Genomic DNA, 18,411 nt, shown 5'->3' on the forward strand with positions numbered 1-18,411 from the left:
GCTGCCACTCACCTGCTGCCGGTCCTGGGCTCCCGCGGCCGCGGGGGAGGGGCGACTCACCTGGGCCAGGTGCGCAGCGGCGACAGAGCCGGCGGCGGCAGGTGCAGCCCCGCCCCGCAGCCAGGGCGAGGGCGGACCTAAGTGAGCCGCTTTGCGCAGGCGACAGGCGCGCGCTAGCCCAAGTAGCTGTGGCCGCCTGACCCCGGGGGCAGTGGCCAAACCGACCGGTCCAGCCTGCGGAACCTCGGAGCCCCGTAGCTCCTCGCGGACCCACCCCTTCCCCCTCTCCTGGGAGCCTGTGTGGGCCCCCACCACACGGCAGGAACAGACGGGCCTCGCTGGGCAAGGAAGCCCCAGGCCCGTGCCCGGCAGACCCACTCTCCCCGGGCCATTTCTGTCCACCCCTAGGGTGGCTAGGATGTGGGAACACTGCCCCACCCCACCTTCCGGGAGCCAGGGCAGGCTCTGGGGAACCCAGGAAACACACACACTACACACACCACACCATACATGCTCCATACACACACATACACCATACACTCCATCTGTTAGCGGCAATGGGTGGGGGAGGCTGTGGACCTGACGCAGGAAAGAACTCAGACGTGAGACAGCAGTGGGCAGCGAGGCGGCAGGCTTGTTGGGGCGGGGCGGCCATCAGAACGGCTGGACGCCTCTCCAGACAGAATCTGAGCGAGGGCCCCGGTCCCTCAGCCCGGGACAGCGAGGCCACGTGGTTCCGTGGACAGCACACACGTGGCAGGCCGGCGAGCGGCTTGGCAGAGCGCCGAGAGCTGGGCACACAGCCCGAGCTCAGACCCGGGCTCGTAGGGGCACAGGGTCAGTTCTCCCGTGTGTCCAACCCCCCCCCCCCCCAGGACGCAGGGTGCCCGGGCATGAATCGGGCGAATTCCTCCCCAGGTCTCACCGCTCAGTGCCCTCAGGCTGGGAGCCCACCTGGCGCGGGCAGAGGAGCGGCCCCCCGGGGCCTGCCCGGGGGCGGGGGCTGTGGGGTGTCGGGCTGGGTGCCCCGTGGGGCTGAGCACAGGACTCTCCCGGGGAGCTGTCCTGGGGGACGAGGCTGGGCCCCGGCAGGTTCTCGGGGTCTGGGCAGGACCGTGTGGGGTGAATCCTGGGTTGCTCCCAGGTGAGCTGCTGCTGGCCTTCATCTTCCTCAGCCCCGCGGCCCCGCGCACACACACACACACACACACCCCGATTCCCGACCTTCTAACACAACACACACACACACACTACACACGTCACACAGCACACACACGCGTGCGCATGTGCAGAGCCGCGGGCAGGGCAGGAGGTGGTGCAGGCAGCTCTGTCCCAGCTCCTGGTAGCAGCTCTGGCTTCTCTACACCTCAGTGCTCTTGGAACTGAAGCTGGAAGCAAGGGTGGGGTTGCTGCATCAGCCCAGGCCAGGCCAGGCCAGGCCAGCCCTAGTCCAGCACCTCCCTGCCCCACCCCAGCCCTGCCCAGCCCAGCCCCAGCCCACCCACCCCAGCCTCTCCCCACCCCAGTCCCAGCTCCAGCCCAGCCCTATCCGAGCCCACCTCTGCCCTGCCCAGCCCAGCCCAGGCCAGGCCAGGCCAGCCCTAGTCCAGCCCCTCCCTGCCCCACCCCAGCCCCGCCCAGTCCACCCTAGCTCCGCCCACCTCTGCAGCTCTGCCCCACCTACCGCATCCTCTCCTGCAATTTGTGGTACTTCTCCTCCAAAACTTTATTCTTCACGGACTGAGGGACGTCTGGCACGAACCAGGCCGCGATGAGCTTGATGCACAGAGCGACGTGCTGGGGGCAGCAGGAGAGGGGTGAGATCAGGGCCAGCGGGGCCTTGGGTGGGGAGAGTGGGGCCTCCCCAGGGCCTGGCCCACCTCAAAGAGGATGACGAAGGCCAGGCGGATGGCCAGGAGGACCCAGAACTGCTCAGACAGGTTGTAGTCGTCGGCGTTGCGGTAGTCCCGGTACCTGCGGCGGCCAGGCCCGGAGGTCAGGTGGGAGGGGTTTGTGTGGGGAGCAATCCGGACTAGACTAAGTTACTCGAATTAAGACTTATTCTATGCATCTGCTCTCCCCCAATATGGCGTTGGGAGAGAAGTAAACAGCTTCCGCACAGCTGCCTCCAGTTCAACCAATTAACTGTAGGACTTGCTCCTGATTGGAGAGCAGCGTACTCGGCGTGTGGGCAGCCGAGTTGGGATTGGCGGAGGAGGACTATAAAGGAGGAGAGAGACGGCATGCACCGGGAACATCTATGGGGAACATCTAAGGGAACCCGTGCAGCCCCCGAGAAAGCCGGCTGGCGGTGTGCCGCTCCCCTGCGGAAGTGGGGAATGCGGCCAGGGGGAACTGCCCTTCCACGGAGGTGGAAGGGATAGTAGCCAACCCGGGAAGAACCAGCAGCAAACCCGGGGAGGGCCGAGCAGACAGAAAGAACAGCGCAGGGTCCTGTGTCGTTCCTCCACGAAGAGGGGGAGCGACAGGTTTGCAGGGCATTCACGGGCCGGTGGGGCAGGGGCTCCCCACCTGCACTCGGTCACGTTCCCGGAGGCCTCTGCCGCCGCGGAGGAGCGTGGGAAGTCCTTGGTGTAGAAGATGGACAGGCTGTGGTTGACGTAGCCTGTGAGGCAACTGGGAGAGGGAGAGGCTTCCAGCAGCAGCCCCTCAGGCCCCGGGTGTCCTGTGGGGTCAGTGGGGGCTGGGACACACCACGGGCCCCTCCACCTCCTCCATCTCCCCGTGTGGAAGGAGGTCCCTGGCCAAGAACACGACTGAGGGGAGCTCCTGGCCGGGCCTGGGCTGGACAGGCAGGTGCAGCAGCCCCGGAGGGGCCAGAGGGCAGGGGTGAGATGTGCCGGGCCCTGTTGCTCCGGCAGCAGGACGGGGGGCAGGGCCAGTGGGCGCCCCCAAGCCCCCGGGCGATGCCGTGTTAGCCTCCAGCCATGGCAGAGATGGGGGAGGGGGGTTCCAGCCTCCCCTGGGGGGAGGCTGCGAGGGTCTCCAGGGAGGCTGGGCCTTACTCCTGGGCAGAGTGGTTGCCCTGGCTGCACGGGCCATAGCGGTGCTTGTAGACCATGCGGGGGATGAACTCGGACGTGAAGGCGATGATCATGCCGTTGGCGATGACAGCCAGCACCCCAATGGTCTCCAGCACCTGCAGCCACGTCCCTGGGCCCCAGCAGCAGGGTGAGCTGCCGGCTCCTCCCGTGGTGCTGTCCCCAGTCCTGCCCCTCACCCTGCACCCCCAAGCCAGCTCCGCCTCCTGGACCCCCACCGCCAGGCACGGGACCCCCTAAACTGGGCCAAGACCGGGATCCTTCGTGGCACCTGCCTCCCCCTCCCCACACCAGCACGTGGCTCCTGTATGGAGCGTGGTGACCAGCCAGCTGCTCTCAGGGCCCCTGCCCCATGTATGGAGCGTGGTGCCATCTGCTCTCAGCTCCCACGTGGCCCTGGAGCCCTTCCCCCCAACACACACAGCAGGCGGCTGCAAGCCCTGGGGCCAGATCCCGAGGGACCGGCCTTTGCCTGGGGCCAAGCCCAGGCAGAGCTCACCCCGCGCCAAGGCTGCGGGCACCACACCCCACCCCTCCCGGCCGCTGACCGATGTCTTTGGCCTTGCGTGGGACCAGGCGCCGCTGCAGCCGCACCATCTTGATGGCGTCCAGGCGGATCTCCACCAGGTTGCTGAAGAGGGCCAGCAGTGGCGCCAGCGGGAAGGCGGCCACAAAGATGGTGGTGAAGCCGTACTGGATCACTGGGGGCGGGGCAGGGCGGGGCGGGGTTGAGGTCCACCGCAGGGTGCTGGAGCCCTGGGCCCACAACGCCCCGCCACCCCTCACGCCCCACGCACTCATCTCCATGAACTCGTCGAACAGACTGAAGGTGGTGACCGCATTCAGGAGGTAGTTGCGCTGCCAGTCGGCGAGCTCGTGGTCCGTGCGGTGCAGCCTGGCCCACATGCAGCGCCACTTGTGGGCCAGCCACCTGGGGGGACGCGGACGCGTGGGGCGCGGGCAGGGGCTCTGGGGCTGGGTGCGGGGTGGGCACGGGGTGGTCCTCACGGGCGCAGGTACTCCATGCAGTTGCTCAGCGTCTGTTTCAGCCCCATGACGATGGCCATTTGCACGAAGAGGTCCATCATGCAGCCGCTGAGGTGGCACTGCGGGGGGGGGGGGACAGGCGGGGCGGTCAGGGGCATGGGGCGGGGCTCGGGCAGGGCTGCAGGGCCTCGGGACAGACTGACCTCCTCCAGCTTCCACTGGCCGGCCAGGCGCGTGGACTTCCCAGGGTGTCCGTTGATCCTGGGGAAGAGAATGAGGCCGGGGGGGAGGGTGGGGCTGGAAGGGAACCGGACAGGAGGGTGCACGATCCCCCACCCCCACCCCTGCCGCCCACACTCCCATGTCTACCCACACATTGTGCACGGCCTGCACACAAGCTCAAGGCAGACCCGCATCGTCACACGGGGCTGTTTTGTGTTTAAAGTCGCCATTTCCCTAACATGCTAACAACACGCGCTGGCCTGGCACCAGGGAGGGACATGCGCAGTGAGGCAGCCATGGGTTTGCCAGGGAGGAACCACCAGGGAAATCCGATCCATAGACAGGGTGGGGGGAGAGGGGACCCCATAGGCAGGGTGGGGGGAGAGGGGACCCCACAGACAGGGTGGGGGGAGAGGGGACCCCCATAGACAGGGTGGGGGGAGAGGGGACCCCGCAGAGACAGGGTGGAGAGAGAGGGGACCCTCATAGAGACAGGGTGGGGGGAGAAGGGACCCCACAGACAGGGTGGGGGGAGAGGGGACCCCACAGACAGGGTGGGGGGAGGGGGGACCCCACAGACAGGTGGGGGGAGGGGGGACCCCACAGGCAGGGTTGGGGGAGAGAGGGGACCCCACAGACAGGGTGGGGGGAGAGAGGACCCCACAGACAGGGTGGGGGGAGAGGGGACCCCACAGACAGGGTGGGGGGAGAGGGGACCCCACAGGCAGGGTTGGGGGAGAGAGGGGACCCCACAGACAGGGTGGGGGGAGAGAGGACCCCACAGACAGGGTGGGGGGAGAGGGGACCCCACAGACAGGTGGGGGGAGAGGGGACCCCACAGACAGGGTGGGGGGAGAGGGGACCCCCATAGACAGGGTGGGGGGAGAGGGGACCCCGCAGAGACAGGGTGGAAAGAGAGGGGACCCTCATAGAGACAGGGTGGGGGGAGAGGGGACCCCACAGACAGGGTGCGGGGAGAGGGGACCCCCATAGACAGGGTGGGGGGAGAGGGGACCCCGCAGAGACAGGGTGGAGAGAGAGGGGACCCCACAGACAGGGTTGGGGAGAGAGGGGACCCCACAGAGACAGGGTGGAGAGAGAGGGGACCCCACAGAGACAGGGTGGAGAGAGAGGGGACCCCATAGACAGGGTTGGGGAGAGAGGGGACCCCACAGAGACAGGGTGGAGAGAGAGGGGACCCCACAGACAGGGTTGGGGAGAGAGGGGACCCCACAGAGACAGGGTGGAGAGAGAGGGGACCCCACAGAGACAGGGTGGGGGGAGAGGGGACCCCACAGACAGGGTTGGGGAGAGAGGGGACCCCACAGAGACAGGGTGGAGAGAGAGGGGACCCCACAGAGACAGGGTGGAGAGAGAGGGGACCCCATAGACAGGGTGGGGGAGAGAGAGGGACCCCGCAGAGACAGGGTGGAGAGAGAGGACCCCACAGACAGGGTGGAGAGAGAGGGGACCCCATAGACAGGGTGGGGGAGAGAGAGGGACCCCGCAGAAACGAGGCCCAGGGAATGGTGCCGGCGGAGCTCGTGAGGAGACACCGCGTCTGCCAGACTGATGTGCAGGACAGGGTCAGGGGAGACGCCCCGTCCCACATCCAGACACCCTGGAGGCAGCAGACTCAAGCAGCTGGGCCCCTGCACCCACGTGGAGGCCTGGAGGGAGCTCCTGGCTCTGCTGGTCTGGCTCAGCCCCAGCTGGGGAATGGGACAGGAAGGGCAGCTCTCCTGTCAGCCTCTCCTGCTCACAAATAAAGAACAGGGGCCGGCGCTGTGGCGCAGCAGGTAGGGCAGCTACCTGCAGTGCCCGCATCCCATCTGGGCACCAGTTCGAGTCCTGGATGCTCCACTTCCGATCCAGCTTTCTGCTGTGGCCTGGGGAAGCAGTAGAAGATGGCCCAAGTCCTTGGGCCCCTGACCCCGTGTGGGAGACCAGGAAGAAGCTCCTGGCTCCTGACTCCGGATCAGCCCAGCTTCGGCTGTTGTGGCTATTTTGGGAGTGAACCAGCAGATGGAAGACCTCTCTCTCTCTCTCTCTCTAACTCTGCCTTTCGAATAAATAAATCTTTTTATTTATTTATTTATTTTTGACAGGCAGAGTGGACAGTGAGAGAGAGAGACAGAGAGAAAGGTCTTCCTTTGCCGTTGGTTCACCCTCCAATGGCCGCCGCGGCCGGCGTGCTGCGGCCGGCGCACTACGCTGATCTGATGGCAGGAGCCAGGTGCTTATCCTGGTCTCCCATGGGGTGCAGGGCCCAAGCACTTGGGCCATCCTCCACTGCACTCCCTGGCCACAGCAGAGAGCTGGCCAGGCCATGCCGCGGCCATGCCAGACACACTCCCGTCATACGTGAGAGGAACCCTGTGCCACAGCCATGCCAGACACACTCCCACCATACATGAGAGATGACCTGTGTGCCACGGCCACGCCAGACACACTCCCATCATATGTGAGAGGAGCCCTGTTCCATGGCTACACCAGACACATTCCCGTCATACATGAGAGATGACCTGTGTGCCACGGCCACACCAGACACACTCCTGTCACACGTGAGAGGAGCCCCATGCCACGGCCATGCCAGACACACTCCCATCATACATGAGAGATGATCTGTGTGCCACGGCCATACCAGACACACTCCCATCATACATGAGAGATGACCTGTGTGCCACGGTCACGCCACAGACACGCTCCCGTCATATGTAAGAGATGACCTGTGTGCCACAGCCACACCACACATGCTCCTGTCATATGTGAGAGGAGCCCCGTGCCACGGCCATGCCACACACACTCCTATCATACATGAGAGAGGACCCATGTGCTACAGCCACGCCAGACACACTCCCATCATACGTGAGAGAGGACCCATGTGCTACGGCCACACCAGACACACTCCTGTCATACGTGAGAGAGGACCCATGTGCTACGGCCACACCAGACACACTCCTGTCATACGTGAGAGAGGACCCATGTGCTACAGCCATGCCACTCATGCTCCCATCATACACGCTCCCGTTATATGTGAGAGGAGCCATGTGCCATGACTGTGCCACAGACATGCTCCTGTCATACATGAGAGGACCCACATGCCACAGCTACATCACACCCTCCCATCATACGTGAGAAATGGTCTGTGTGCCATGGCCATGCCACAGACATGCTCCCGTCATATGAGAGAGGACCCGTGTGCCACAACCATGCCAGACACACTCCCATCATACGTGAGAGGACCTATGGACGTGACCACACCACAAGAGCTAGGATCCTACCAACACGCAGAGGCCAGCAGCTGCGTTGCAGGTGGTGGGTGCAGAGCCCAGGGTCTGTGCTACAGGCTCAGTGGGATTTGCCCCCAAGACCCCGCTGAGAGGGGCTCAGGCCGTGGGGGCGCCCTTGTGAGAAGCTCTGCTCCCTGGTGCGCCGTGCCGCCCTGCCTCCCCTGCCCAGGAAGCTCCCCTCGGGCGTCTTGGCTAACGTGATGGAGAGCAGAGTGACACAGAAGGTTGCAGCCAGGAGCGGGGTCGCGGCAACGAACCCCTGCAGATGTGGAGGCGGCTGTGGCGCCAGCTCGCAGGGAGAGGCTGGGAGAGCCTGGAGGCTGGAGGGAGCTGGACGGGGGCCGGGGAGGCCGGGGTGCTGGCAGAACTGGGCGCAGCACAGGCTGGAAGCCAGGAGCCACTCGCTCCCTGGGCCCGAGAGCTGGTGGGGTCGGGTCTGTGCTCAGGCCGCTCCCGGCCGCGCAGTGAGACAGGAGCAGGGAGGGCACGGCAGGGGGCTCTGCAGGATTGCTGCTGGGCCAGAGGAAGAGTGAAGACGCGGCAGTGCGTCTGGCTCGGCGCATGCCCTCCTGCGGACAGGGCCGCCCTGCCACGGCAGGTGCCAGAGGCAGATGGGCGCAGCTTGGCCTCAAGGCTCCCCTTGCCCGGGACCAGCTCTGGCTCATGGGGCCTTGTCACGGTGCCGGCGCGGGGGTGCTGTGTGGGGCTTGCCCTGCGGGGCTGAGGTCTTGCTCGGGCCTGTGAGGGCTGGTTCCTGTCTACCCGTTCGGGATGGACGCGCGTGCCCTTTGCCTGCCTGGCCCCCGCGTCTTGGATGCATGCTACTTGTTTTTGTTTCTGTCCAGCCTCTCAGCCTAGAGTATCAGATGAGACTCTGGACTCTGGACTTTCGGGTTAACGTTGGACTGAGCTGAGACTTGGGGTTTGGGGAGATGGAGCTGTGTATGCTACTGGGGAGGGCGTAGGTTTTGGGGAGCTGTGGCCAAATGTTGTGGGTGCAGCAGGTCTCCCCAGAACTCATGAACACTTGAGCCGAGGGGCGTGCCCTGGGAGCGACTGTCCGAGGCTGGCCTGGTTCCCTCTCTGCACCGGCCATGAGCAGCGTCCACGGACACTGGACTGTAGGGCCACCCGGTCCTGAGGCCTCTGAGGTCACCCTGCCTGCCAGGGCAGCGTCCGGCTGCTGACACGCACTGCCGGGCAGTGCCAGGCAGGCAGAGAACCGGAGACACTGCAGCCACGGCAACGCCGGTGCCCCTGAGCCTGCAGGTGAGACGGCCAGGAGACCACCCAGGCCAGCTGAGGGGCCCTGGGCCTCCTGCTGCCCCTGGGAGGAGCAGCTCTCTGGCCCTGGCCGCAGGCTCCCTGGGAGGGGGCTCCTACCTGCCCAGGATGAAGGCAATGTAGATGAGCGAGGAGAAGTGGGTGAAGAACTGCAGCGTGAAGAACTTGACCGTGAACTTGCGCTCGCGCTCCGAGAAGGTCCTGGGCTTCTCTGCAAGGACCAGAGGCCGTGGAGCCCAGGCCACTCGGCCACTCGGCCACTCGGCCACTCGGCCACGGGGCGGGGCTGGCTCTGAGGGCCACTCAGACCCCGCCCGGGCCTCTGAGGAGGCTCCGAGACCCCCGCCTGGGCCTCTGATGGCAGCTCCGAGCGAGACCCCCGCCCCAAGCCCCCTCCCCCCTGCCACGGCCTGGGCAGCACTCTCCTCACCAAGGTCACAAAGCTTCAGGGCCACATACTTGTTGACCTGCAGGAGGGGACAGCACAGGGGGCTCAGCGGGGGCCCCTGTAGACTCCCCGCCCCCCCGTCCCCTGCCCCCGGCTCCCCCACCTTGGTCATGACGACAATGATCACGTAGTGCACCAAGGCCCCGGTCACCACCACGGCCGTGGTCACCTGCTCCTCCCCCAGGAAGGGCCAGTTCAAGTTGCTGAAGAGAGCCGCGGCCATCACACGGTACACCACCAGCACGTGGGCCATGCCGATCATGAGGCAGATCTGCGGGGCACGGCGGGGCACGGTGGGCAGGGGCAGGGGCAGGCCCCCGGGGGTCCACGGGCAGGGGCAGGGGCAGGGCCCCGGGGTCCACAGGCAGGGGCAGGGGCAGGGCCCCGGGGGTCCACGGGCAGGGGCAGGGGCAGGGCCCCGGGGTCCACGGGCAGGGGCAGGCCCCCGGGGGTCCACGGGCAGGGGCAGGACGCAGGGGCAGGGCCCTGGGGGTCCACGGGCAGGGGCAGGGGCAGGCCCCCGGGGGTCCACGGGCAGGGGCAGGCCCCCGGGGGTCCACGGGCAGGGGCAGGACGCAGGGGCAGGGCCCTGGGGGTCCACGGGCAGGGGCAGGGGCAGGGCCCCGGGGGTCCACGGGCAGGGGCAGGACGCAGGGGCAGGGCCCTGGGAGTCCACGGGCAGGGGCAGGGGCAGGGGCAGGGGCAGGGGCAGGCCCGCTTCGCCGCAGCCCGGTACCATGAGCAGGGACAGGCCGAGGACGATGCTGCTGCGCAGGTAGGAGTGCTGGTGCGGCCGCAGCTGGTAGTCGGGGCAGTTGATGAGCTCCAGCGCCATTTCTTCCTGGGGAAGACCCCGGGCACGCCTCAGACGTGGGGACCCCGCCTCTGACCCGGGGACCCAACCTCAGACCCGGGGACCCCGCCTAAGACGTGGGGACCCCGCCTCAGACGTGGGGACCCCGCCTCTGACCCGGGACCCAACCTCAGACGTGGGGACCCTGCCTCTGACCCGGGACCCCGCCTCAGACGTGGGGACCTCGCCTCAGATGTGGGGACCCCGCCTCTGACCCGGGGACCCAACCGGGGACCCAACCTCAGACGTGGGGACCCCGCCTCAGACGTGGGGACCCCGCCTCAGACGTGGGGACCCTGCCTCTGACCCGGGAAACCCCTCTCTGACCTGGGAACCCGCCTCCAATCAGGGACCCCACCTCCCACCGAGGACCCCGCCTCCGCCGCCCACCTCACCTGGTCCTCATCCCAGCCGTACAGGTCCCAGTGCAGGACCACGCGCGCCCGCTGCCGCTTCCAGACCTCCAGGAACACGGTGGCTGAGCGGGAGGAAGGGGGGGCGTCGCAGGGCGACCCTGAGCCTTACCTGGTGCCCCCGCCCCCGCGGCCCAGGGCCCAGCAGGGACTCACCCCACAGCGCCATGAAGATGGCAAACAGCACAGTGCCCTCGTTGTCAAAGAGGTGCGTGAGCTGGGGCGGGGGAGGCTGGGTTGGGGCCGGGTCTCCCTCCGCCATCCTGGGGAAGGGGACCATGCAGCCCCGCAGGCCCGCGCGCGTCTCCTTCTCTAACGCCCCCCCCCCCCCCCACCTTCCCGGGGAAGGGGCCCGCACACCTTGGCGTAGGTGCAGGTGTCCGACAGCGGCCGGAAGCTGCGCTGGCGGTCGCCGTGGGGACACAGGAAGATGTCTGTGGCGTTGCAGATCTCCTTGCTGGGGGCACAGGGTCGGGCTGGCGCCAGCTCCTCCCACCCAGAGTCCCCCTACCCAGCCCCCAGCCCCAGGCCCACCTGATCTGGCTGGCGTCAAACCGGGCGAAACCGCTCAGAAAGACGAGGAGCCCTACCAGGGCGGCGGGCACCAGCATGTAGGTGTACCAGCCGAGCCAGGCGAAGTACAGCGCCACCTTCTCGCCAAAGTAGCCCCTGCGACCCGGACCCGGCCGGCGTCAGGACCACTGTGCCCCGGCCCCCCGCCCCACACCCCTGTACCCACCAACCCCCCTACCCACAGCCTCCCACCCCCTGCTGCAACCCGGCCCTGCCCCCCAATCCTTTGTCAGGGCCACCATGCCCCGCCCCCGCACCCACGGCCTCCCATGGCCCCTCTGCACCCACAGCCTCCTTCCCCGCACCCACAACCTCCCTCCCCCCTGCTGCAACCCGCCCCTGCCCCCTATCCTTTGTCAGGCAGCAACGGCCAGGGAGGCCCTGGGTGCGGGAGAGGCTGTGGGTATGGGAGAGGCCGCGGGTGCAGGGCCCTCGGGGAAGGCTGTGGGTGCAGGAGAGGCCGTGGGTGTGGGGGGCCCACGGGGGAGGCCGCGGCGGCTGAGGAGGAGCCTGCTCACCCACAGCGCCCCCATCTACAGGTGGAGAGTCTGCAGGGACACAGGTGTGATTGTGGGGGCCAATGTGTGAACAGGCACACGTGTGTTTGTGCAGGAAGTGTGAAGGTTTGGGGGCACAGGTGAGTCTGTGGGGGCACAGGTGTCTGCTGCAGGTGCCAGTGGCCTTTGGGGAAGATCACCTGATTTCGTCAATCGGCTGCTGCAGGGCCATGTCCCTCCAGCGGGCCCACTTCTTCTTCAAGTCTTCCTCCCCCTGAGTGCAGGCACAGTGAGAGCTCCCGTCTTGGGGCCCCAGCCCGGCCCAGCCCCTCCTGGCTGGTGCACAGCTCACCTTGTGCAGGGGGAACCAGGCCTTGAAGACCCCGTCTTTCACCAGCTCCTCAAAGGTGCCTGGGGGTGTACGCGCCATGCCTCAGGGCGGGAGGGGGAGGCAGGGGCCCCCCTCACACCGCCCTGCCGTCCTACCGCCAGCCGCCGTCTTGCTGTTCAGGATGAAGTTGACGATGCGGATTCTGAAACCCAAGTGTGGGGTCAGCGTGGCCCTGGCCCCTGGGGTACAGCCAAGCCCAGGCCCCCGCCCCCGCGTCCTGGCAGAGCCCACCCCTGACAGTCCCCAGCGTCCAGGGTGAGGTCCTGCCTGGGGCTGCCCCCTCCTCGCCGTCTCCCCACCAGGGAGCCCCACCGTCCAGAGCACCCTGGGCTCCCAGGAGCCACCCCCTGCCCTGCTCCCTGAGGCTCTCGGAGCTCCAGGGCTCGGCCAAGGCCACGTGGCCTGGAGGAGGGAAAGCCGGGCACCCCTTCGGGCGCATGGTCCTCCCCGGGAACAGCCAAATCCCAGGGGTGTCCTGCAGCAGGCTGCACTGACCAGGCCTGGCCCAGCCCAGAGGGGCGGGGCATGGGGGGAGTGCCCCTGTTCGAGAAGCAGGTGCCTGGGGGAGAGGAGGCCGGGGCGGACGTCCAGGGAGGGGTGCTCAGCCCGGACAGTGGGTGTCCACTGAGTCCAGGGGGAGGGGCCTCCACATCCCACCTACTCCCTGGAGCAGCCGCAGAGCCCCGCCCTCACACCCGTCACCTCCACCTGGAGACCATGTGAGCCCTGGGTGTGTCCCGTGCTCTGCCTGTGCAGGTGGGCACAGGGTCCTCACCGAGTGGTGGCTGGGACGGGGGTCGGCTTGGCCGGCTCGGCGCTGGGGGCGGCACCCTCAGGCTCCACGAGAAGGGTGTGGTACAGGTCGAAGATTCTGCTGTCGGCTCGGACTCCAAAGAACACCTGCTTGTGGTCCTCCTTCACCTGGGGGCAAGGGACCGCAGGGGCCCTTGGCACCAGCCTGGCCGCACCCCTGCCCAAGGGACCGCAGAGGCCCTTGGCACCAGCCTGGCCGCGCCCCTGCCCAAGGGACCGCAGGGGCCCTTGGCACCAGCCTGGCCGCGCCCCTGCCCAAGGGACCGCAGAGGCCCTTGGCACCAGCCTGGCCGCGCCCCTGCCCAAGGGACCGCAGAGGCCCTTGGCACCAGCCTGGCCGCGCCCCTGCCCCGCCCCTGCCCCGCCCCTGCCCACCTTGAAGTGGAGGCCTTTCCTCCTGAGCTCCTCCAGGAAGAGCTGCTGCCGGTGGCTTTTCTGGGCGCACTGGTCGGCCACCAGGACGTAGTCCCATTCCTCAGGGGCCTGGGTCTGCAGGAGGAGGGTGTAGGGCCCAGGCCAGGCGTGGGGCAGGGAAGGGCCTAGCTGGGGAGGACCCCGCGGACTCACCTCCTGAGGGCACATGTCCAACAGTGGGAAGCTGTCCCCTTCTGTCCCCATGGGGACCTGGAGGTGCTCTTCCTCCTGGGGGGGGCAGATGCGAGGTCGGGGCCCCTCCCTGCAGCCGGCTGAGCCAGGTGCTGGCCTCCCCAGGGGGCAGCCTGAACACCCAGGTGGCAGCCGGGCTGCCACGGGGCTGGGCGTGCAGACACCGACAGCCCAGGCTCGGCTCTTTCCTTTTATGCATTTATTCATCTGACAGATGCAGAGTGCTGCCTCTCCCCAGACGTCCCCGACAGCCAGGGCCAGGCCAGGCTGGAGCAGGAGCATGGAGCTCCCCCCGGGTCTCCCACGTGGGTGGCAGGGTCCGGGCACTTGAGCTGCACCTGATGTGGGACACCTCCGGCAGCTCCTTAACCACTGCACACACACTCAGCTCCCCAACCCCAAACTGCGTTTTAAAGATTTATCTATTTCTCTGAGAGGCAGAGTTACAGAGAGAGAGGAAGAGACAGAGACAGAGAGGTCTCCATCTGCTGGTTCACTCCCCAAATGGCGGCAGTGGCCAGAGCCAGCAGCTCTATCCCAATCTCCCACGCTGGTGCAGGGGCCCAAGCACTGGGCCATCTTCCACTGCTTTCCCAGGCCATGAGCGGGGATTGGAAGTGGGGCCTCTGGAATTCCAACCGGTGCCCATGTGGGATGGCGGCACTGCAGGCGGCGACTTTACCTGCTATGCCACGGCGCCGGCCCCTACCCTCCAATCTTTAAAATGGGCAAAAGACGCTGCGCAGGGCCTGAGGAGGAGCAGCAGCGAGGAGGCAGGAGCTGGGAGCTCCATCTGGGCTCCCAGGACGGCGCGGCACCCCCCAGATGCTGGGACAGTCACCAGTGCTGCCGGGGCCACTAGCACCCCGACTGGGAACGCCACAGTCAGCGCTGGCCCAGGGAGGGAAGTGGCTGGAGGGGGAGGTGCTCGCTGGGGTTCTCTGGCGGCCACGGGTGTGCACCACACGGTGGGCAGAGGCTGGGGACTCGGGCAGTGGCCAGGCAACAAGGGCAAGGCCGACCCTGAGCTGCTCGGGGACCCTGAGAACCTGGGCAGCGAGAGGACAGAGCCGCCCACTGTGTGGCCTTCACAGGGGCTGTCCTGGGGGCAGAGGCCGAGGGAGGAGCCTGGGTCCCGGGGCGGGGGCGGGGGGCACTGGCAGACGCCAAGAGCTGTCTGTGATGCCAGGGACGCCCTGTGGCCCGGGCCCAGGCTGACCACACGTGAGCAGAGGGACTGGACACTGCAGCTTCTGTGTGCAGCCCTGCCCCGTGGGCACCCTGCCTCCCTCCCTGCAGCCAGAGGCCGGGTGCCCCCCTCCAGGCGTTGGAATGGATGCCACTCACCCGACTCGAGCCCTGGGCTCTGGCCTCTGCCTCCTGCCATCCCTGGGCAGCCCCAGCCCCGCACACGGGCACCTCCTGCTCCCTGCAGTCCCTCACCTTCCCCACCCTGCCTCCTCCAGGAAGTCCCGGCTGCGTGCCCTGCCCCTCCCGTCAGGCGTGGACAGCATGGTGTCTCCAGATGACTGGGCTCCGTGTCTTTCGCTGACCTGAGGCTGCCTGTAACCAGGTGCCTGCTCTGCTGAGCCAACCCCTCCCCCACACACCAGGCGCTGCTGAGTCCAGGGCGAAGCCTGTCTGCCCGGCTGTGCCCCTCGGTCTCCGTCACGCCCACCGCAGCAGGGCAGCGGGGGCAGCAGACTCCCCGAGTCGCCAAGACTGGGAGCCCAGAGCTGCCCCCATCCAGCCTGGCCGAGTTTCCTGGTCCGGGTGGTGCCCGGCGCTCATCCCGCTGCCGCCTACACCCACCCCTCCCGCTCCAGGCTCCTGGGCACTGCCAGGACGGCACCCCTGCTCAGGAGTGGCTGTGGCACCTGAAACTTCTCCCCTGCCCTGGGTCATTGCTCAGGAGCCCTGCGGGGCGGGGCGGGCACCTGTGCTCCCTGGGACTGGCGTCTCTGACCGCGGACCAGGGCAAAGTCTCAAGCAGCCCTTGGTGTCTGCTGCCTGCCTGCCTGCCTGCCTACCTGCCTTGGGATCGCATGGGGGACGGAGGATGGGGCTGCACCTGTGGACTCCGGACCCCTCCCACACAGCAGTAGCATGGGCCCAGCACTGAAGACCTGCGGCATAAGCCGGACAGGACCAGGGGCCCAGGGCAGGAAGGGGCTCAGTGGGACCCCGATGGGCAGGACTGGGGCACCAGAGAACCCCAGGAAGCTCAGCATGGGAGGCTGTCCACAGTCTGCCACCGGAACTCCCCCACCCCCCAGAAGAGGCACAGCCCCGGGACAACTGCCCCAGCCTCCTGGAAACGGAGGCCGCCTCCCCGGGGCTGGACACGGGGGCTGCACAGGCAGAGCCAGCCAATCCCACCCCACTGCTGGACATGGGGGCTGCAAGGGCAGAGCTACACACACACCAGTCCACCAGGTGTAAGGCCACCATGTCCAGCTATGTCCAGCCAATCCTACCCCACAGCTGGACAGGTTCCTGGATGGCTGCCCAGAGGCCCTGGGGACAGGCTGTCCACGGGTTCCTTGTCTTCTAGGGCCATTGTTCATAGCCCCACATCTCACTGGTGCCCAGTACAGCTGGTCCGTGGGGGCCCTCACAGGTGGGGGCTGGGCTTGCCTCCGGCCAAGCAGAGTGTTCAATGCCCCTAGACCCCAGATGCCACGTGGGACTCTCCAGGCTCCCGATGCCCAGGGCAGGGATGGGGCCATGTTCACCCTCAGCCACTTGAGGATGTGGAAGGGGCAGGTGGCCCCGTGTGCCTCGGGGTCTTCATCCGACCCCCCTGCCCCAAAGCCGCCCCCACGATGTGCAGAGGCAGGAAGAAGATGGACAAAGCCCCCCTCTGGGCTGGGCCCCGGCACCAGCAGCAGCTCTGGGGGGCCCACCGGGGCCTGGCCCTGCTCATCTGCTGCCAGAGAGATGGCCGTTGGCCAGGTCCCAGCCCCACGGTGCACAAACGCAGGAGCCACCTGTGGACCCAGGCCCCGCCTCTGCCTGGCCGGACACCCTGAGTGCCCTGCATGGAGTCCTCTGTGCCCGCCCACCCCATGCCCTCAGCTCACCCAGGCTTGGTCCCTCTATCCCCACCCCCGACACGGCGGAGGGGCCCACTCCGCACTCCTCGTGCAGGCCCGTGGGTCATGCAAGGGGTGAGTGGACTGGGCCTGTGGGCAGGTGGCCTGGAGCCTGGCCTGTACCACAGGAGGCCAGCAGGAGAGGACAAGGCGGGGCACTGTCCCTGGGAGGGGCTTGGTGGCTCCTCCCCTACCCCAGGGGACTCAGGAGAGACCTGCTCAGGCTGCAGGGAGCCCACACCAGCCCGGTCTCTGCATGCCAGCGCGGGGCTCGTGGCAGCAGCTGGGGCCAGGCCAAGGGCGTCCCCGCGCTGGCCCAAGGAGCCAGGGCCCACAAGGGCCCTGAGAGCAGCCGGGAGTGGCCGTGTAGGCCGGGAGCCGAGTGGGAGGCTGGTTTCGGGCCGCACCTCCCTGCGTTTCAGCCTGGCACCAGCCACAGGCAGCCTCTTCTCGGGCAGAGAGGGGTGGGAGATGTCCCCAGAGCCCCCTGTTCTGTGGGTCCCACCTCTGCCTGGGCAGCAGGGGGCCCCCAGCCCCATGGGCGCCAGCTGCAGGGTCTGGGGTCTTACAGGCAGCTCAGGCCAGGGGGGCAAGCCCTCCCGTCCCCCCAGAGGGCTCTGGTGGCCCCGGGGACCCACGCTGCCTCCCGCCAGGCACCTGCGGGGAGCCCTCCACAGCCTCTGTCCAGGTGAGGCCAGCAGGGCTGTCCGCGGGGGCTGCACACCCCACCCGCCAGACTCACCTGCATGCCGGGGGTCGGAGTGTGTGAGGTGAGGCCGCCCTTTGCGACTTCCGCGTAGGGCTCACCCCTCCCTCTCCCGGCTCCTCCGCCCCTCCCCTGCCGCACCCAGGTGCAGTGACGGGGAGGAGCCAGTGGCCAGGAGCACCCGCCCCCGTGGGGGCCCGATTCCTTCCTGGAGACCTGGGGCTTGGTGGGGGAGGGGCCGAGGGGAGTGTCCCCTGCGGGGAGGGTGTCTGCCTGGGGAGGGGGTTGCGGACACCCCCTGCTGGACGTACCCCGGCCTCCACTCCTCCCAGCGGGCACCACCCTCCAGCCCTGCAGGCCCAGAGTGGACCCCACCCCCCCGCCTGTGCATCTCAGCTGGGAGATGCCGGGCCTGAGCCCTCTCAGCTGGGAGCAGGGGGGGCCACAGCCGGGCGGGCGGCTCTGGAGGCTGGAGTGACCGACTGGGGGTGTGCCCGGGGGTGCGGCCGACGCTTCCCAACAAGGGGGGGCTCCTGCATGTGGGCTGTGACAGCCCCTTCCCCACCCCCAGCAGAGCACCGGGGGATGGGGCCACTCGCAGTGCCACCAGGACACCCACGGGGTCACGGGGTCACGGCTGTGGCCTCCCACCCCAGCAGTAGCCTCCTGCTGCCCCAGACCTGGCCGGACACCCTGAGTGCCCTGCATGGAGTCCTCTGTGCCCGCCCACCCCATGCCCATACGGCTGTTTGGGCTCCTCCCACATCACTTCCTGGGTGACCGCGTGGCAGCTGTGACTCGGAACTGAGCGAAGGGGTGAAGGCAGCGAGCAGCGGCCGCAGCCTGTGGGTCGGACACAGCCCAGCCGCAGATCTCCCGGGGCTGGGGCCTGGGCGCCCGCATCCCCCTCCAAGTGGCTCTGCTCCCTGCACCCTGGGGCGGCAGTGCGGCTTTGGCAGCCGTGTCGGTGCCTCCCACTCGGGAGACCCAGCCTGGCCCCCTGGGAACAGCGGGGCTGTTGCGGGCACCTGGGAGCCCTCTGCCCGTGTCTGCCCGTCTCTCTGTCCTTCTAAGGAGAGTACTCCAGACAGCAGTGGCCCCGGAAGCTGGCGCACGGCTCTCCCCCGCCATTGGCCGAGCCACGGCAGCAACCACCCAGAACCCTTTT

The 18,411-nt window shown here is 67.8% G+C and overlaps 1 protein-coding gene across 2 annotated transcripts; it reads right to left on the reverse strand.

The window, feature by feature from the left end:
* Positions 1 to 345: 345 nt before the first annotated feature.
* On the reverse strand, positions 346 to 17,385 carry ANO9 (anoctamin 9). Of its 2 annotated transcripts, XM_070053884.1 has the most exons (24): positions 17,280 to 17,385; positions 13,404 to 13,478; positions 13,212 to 13,325; positions 12,799 to 12,944; positions 12,119 to 12,165; positions 11,985 to 12,043; positions 11,833 to 11,906; positions 11,097 to 11,231; positions 10,923 to 11,019; positions 10,719 to 10,779; positions 10,545 to 10,627; positions 10,033 to 10,137; positions 9,400 to 9,567; positions 9,279 to 9,315; positions 8,948 to 9,059; positions 4,253 to 4,310; positions 4,071 to 4,168; positions 3,860 to 3,993; positions 3,611 to 3,763; positions 3,027 to 3,174; positions 2,533 to 2,637; positions 1,881 to 1,974; positions 1,685 to 1,797; positions 346 to 1,388 (listed from the first exon to the last, which is right to left on the reverse strand). In XM_070053884.1, the coding sequence occupies exons 1-24, from the start codon at positions 17,283 to 17,285 to the stop codon at positions 1,361 to 1,363; spliced, it is 2,250 nt and encodes a 749-aa protein (XP_069909985.1). In that variant the 5' UTR covers positions 17,286 to 17,385; the 3' UTR covers positions 346 to 1,360. The 2 variants fall into 2 exon arrangements, with proteins under 2 accessions (XP_069909985.1, XP_069910016.1); XM_070053915.1 differs by lacking the exon at positions 13,212 to 13,325.
* Positions 17,386 to 18,411: the final 1,026 nt, after the last annotated feature.

Source organism: Oryctolagus cuniculus, chromosome 1 (genome assembly GCF_964237555.1).
Source record: "Oryctolagus cuniculus chromosome 1, mOryCun1.1, whole genome shotgun sequence".
Classification (NCBI taxonomy): domain Eukaryota; kingdom Metazoa; phylum Chordata; class Mammalia; order Lagomorpha; family Leporidae; genus Oryctolagus; species Oryctolagus cuniculus.

Excerpts from the sequence above, each read along its gene's own strand:
- ANO9 (XM_070053884.1), bottom strand. Across the intron at positions 12,945-13,211 it reads GGAAAGGCCTCCACTTCAAG|GTGAAGGAGGACCACAAGCA; the intron begins GTGGGCAGGGGC and ends CCTTGCCCCCAG. Across the intron at positions 10,628-10,718 it reads CATCTTCATGGCGCTGTGGG|CCACCGTGTTCCTGGAGGTC; the intron begins GTGAGTCCCTGC and ends CCTCCCGCTCAG.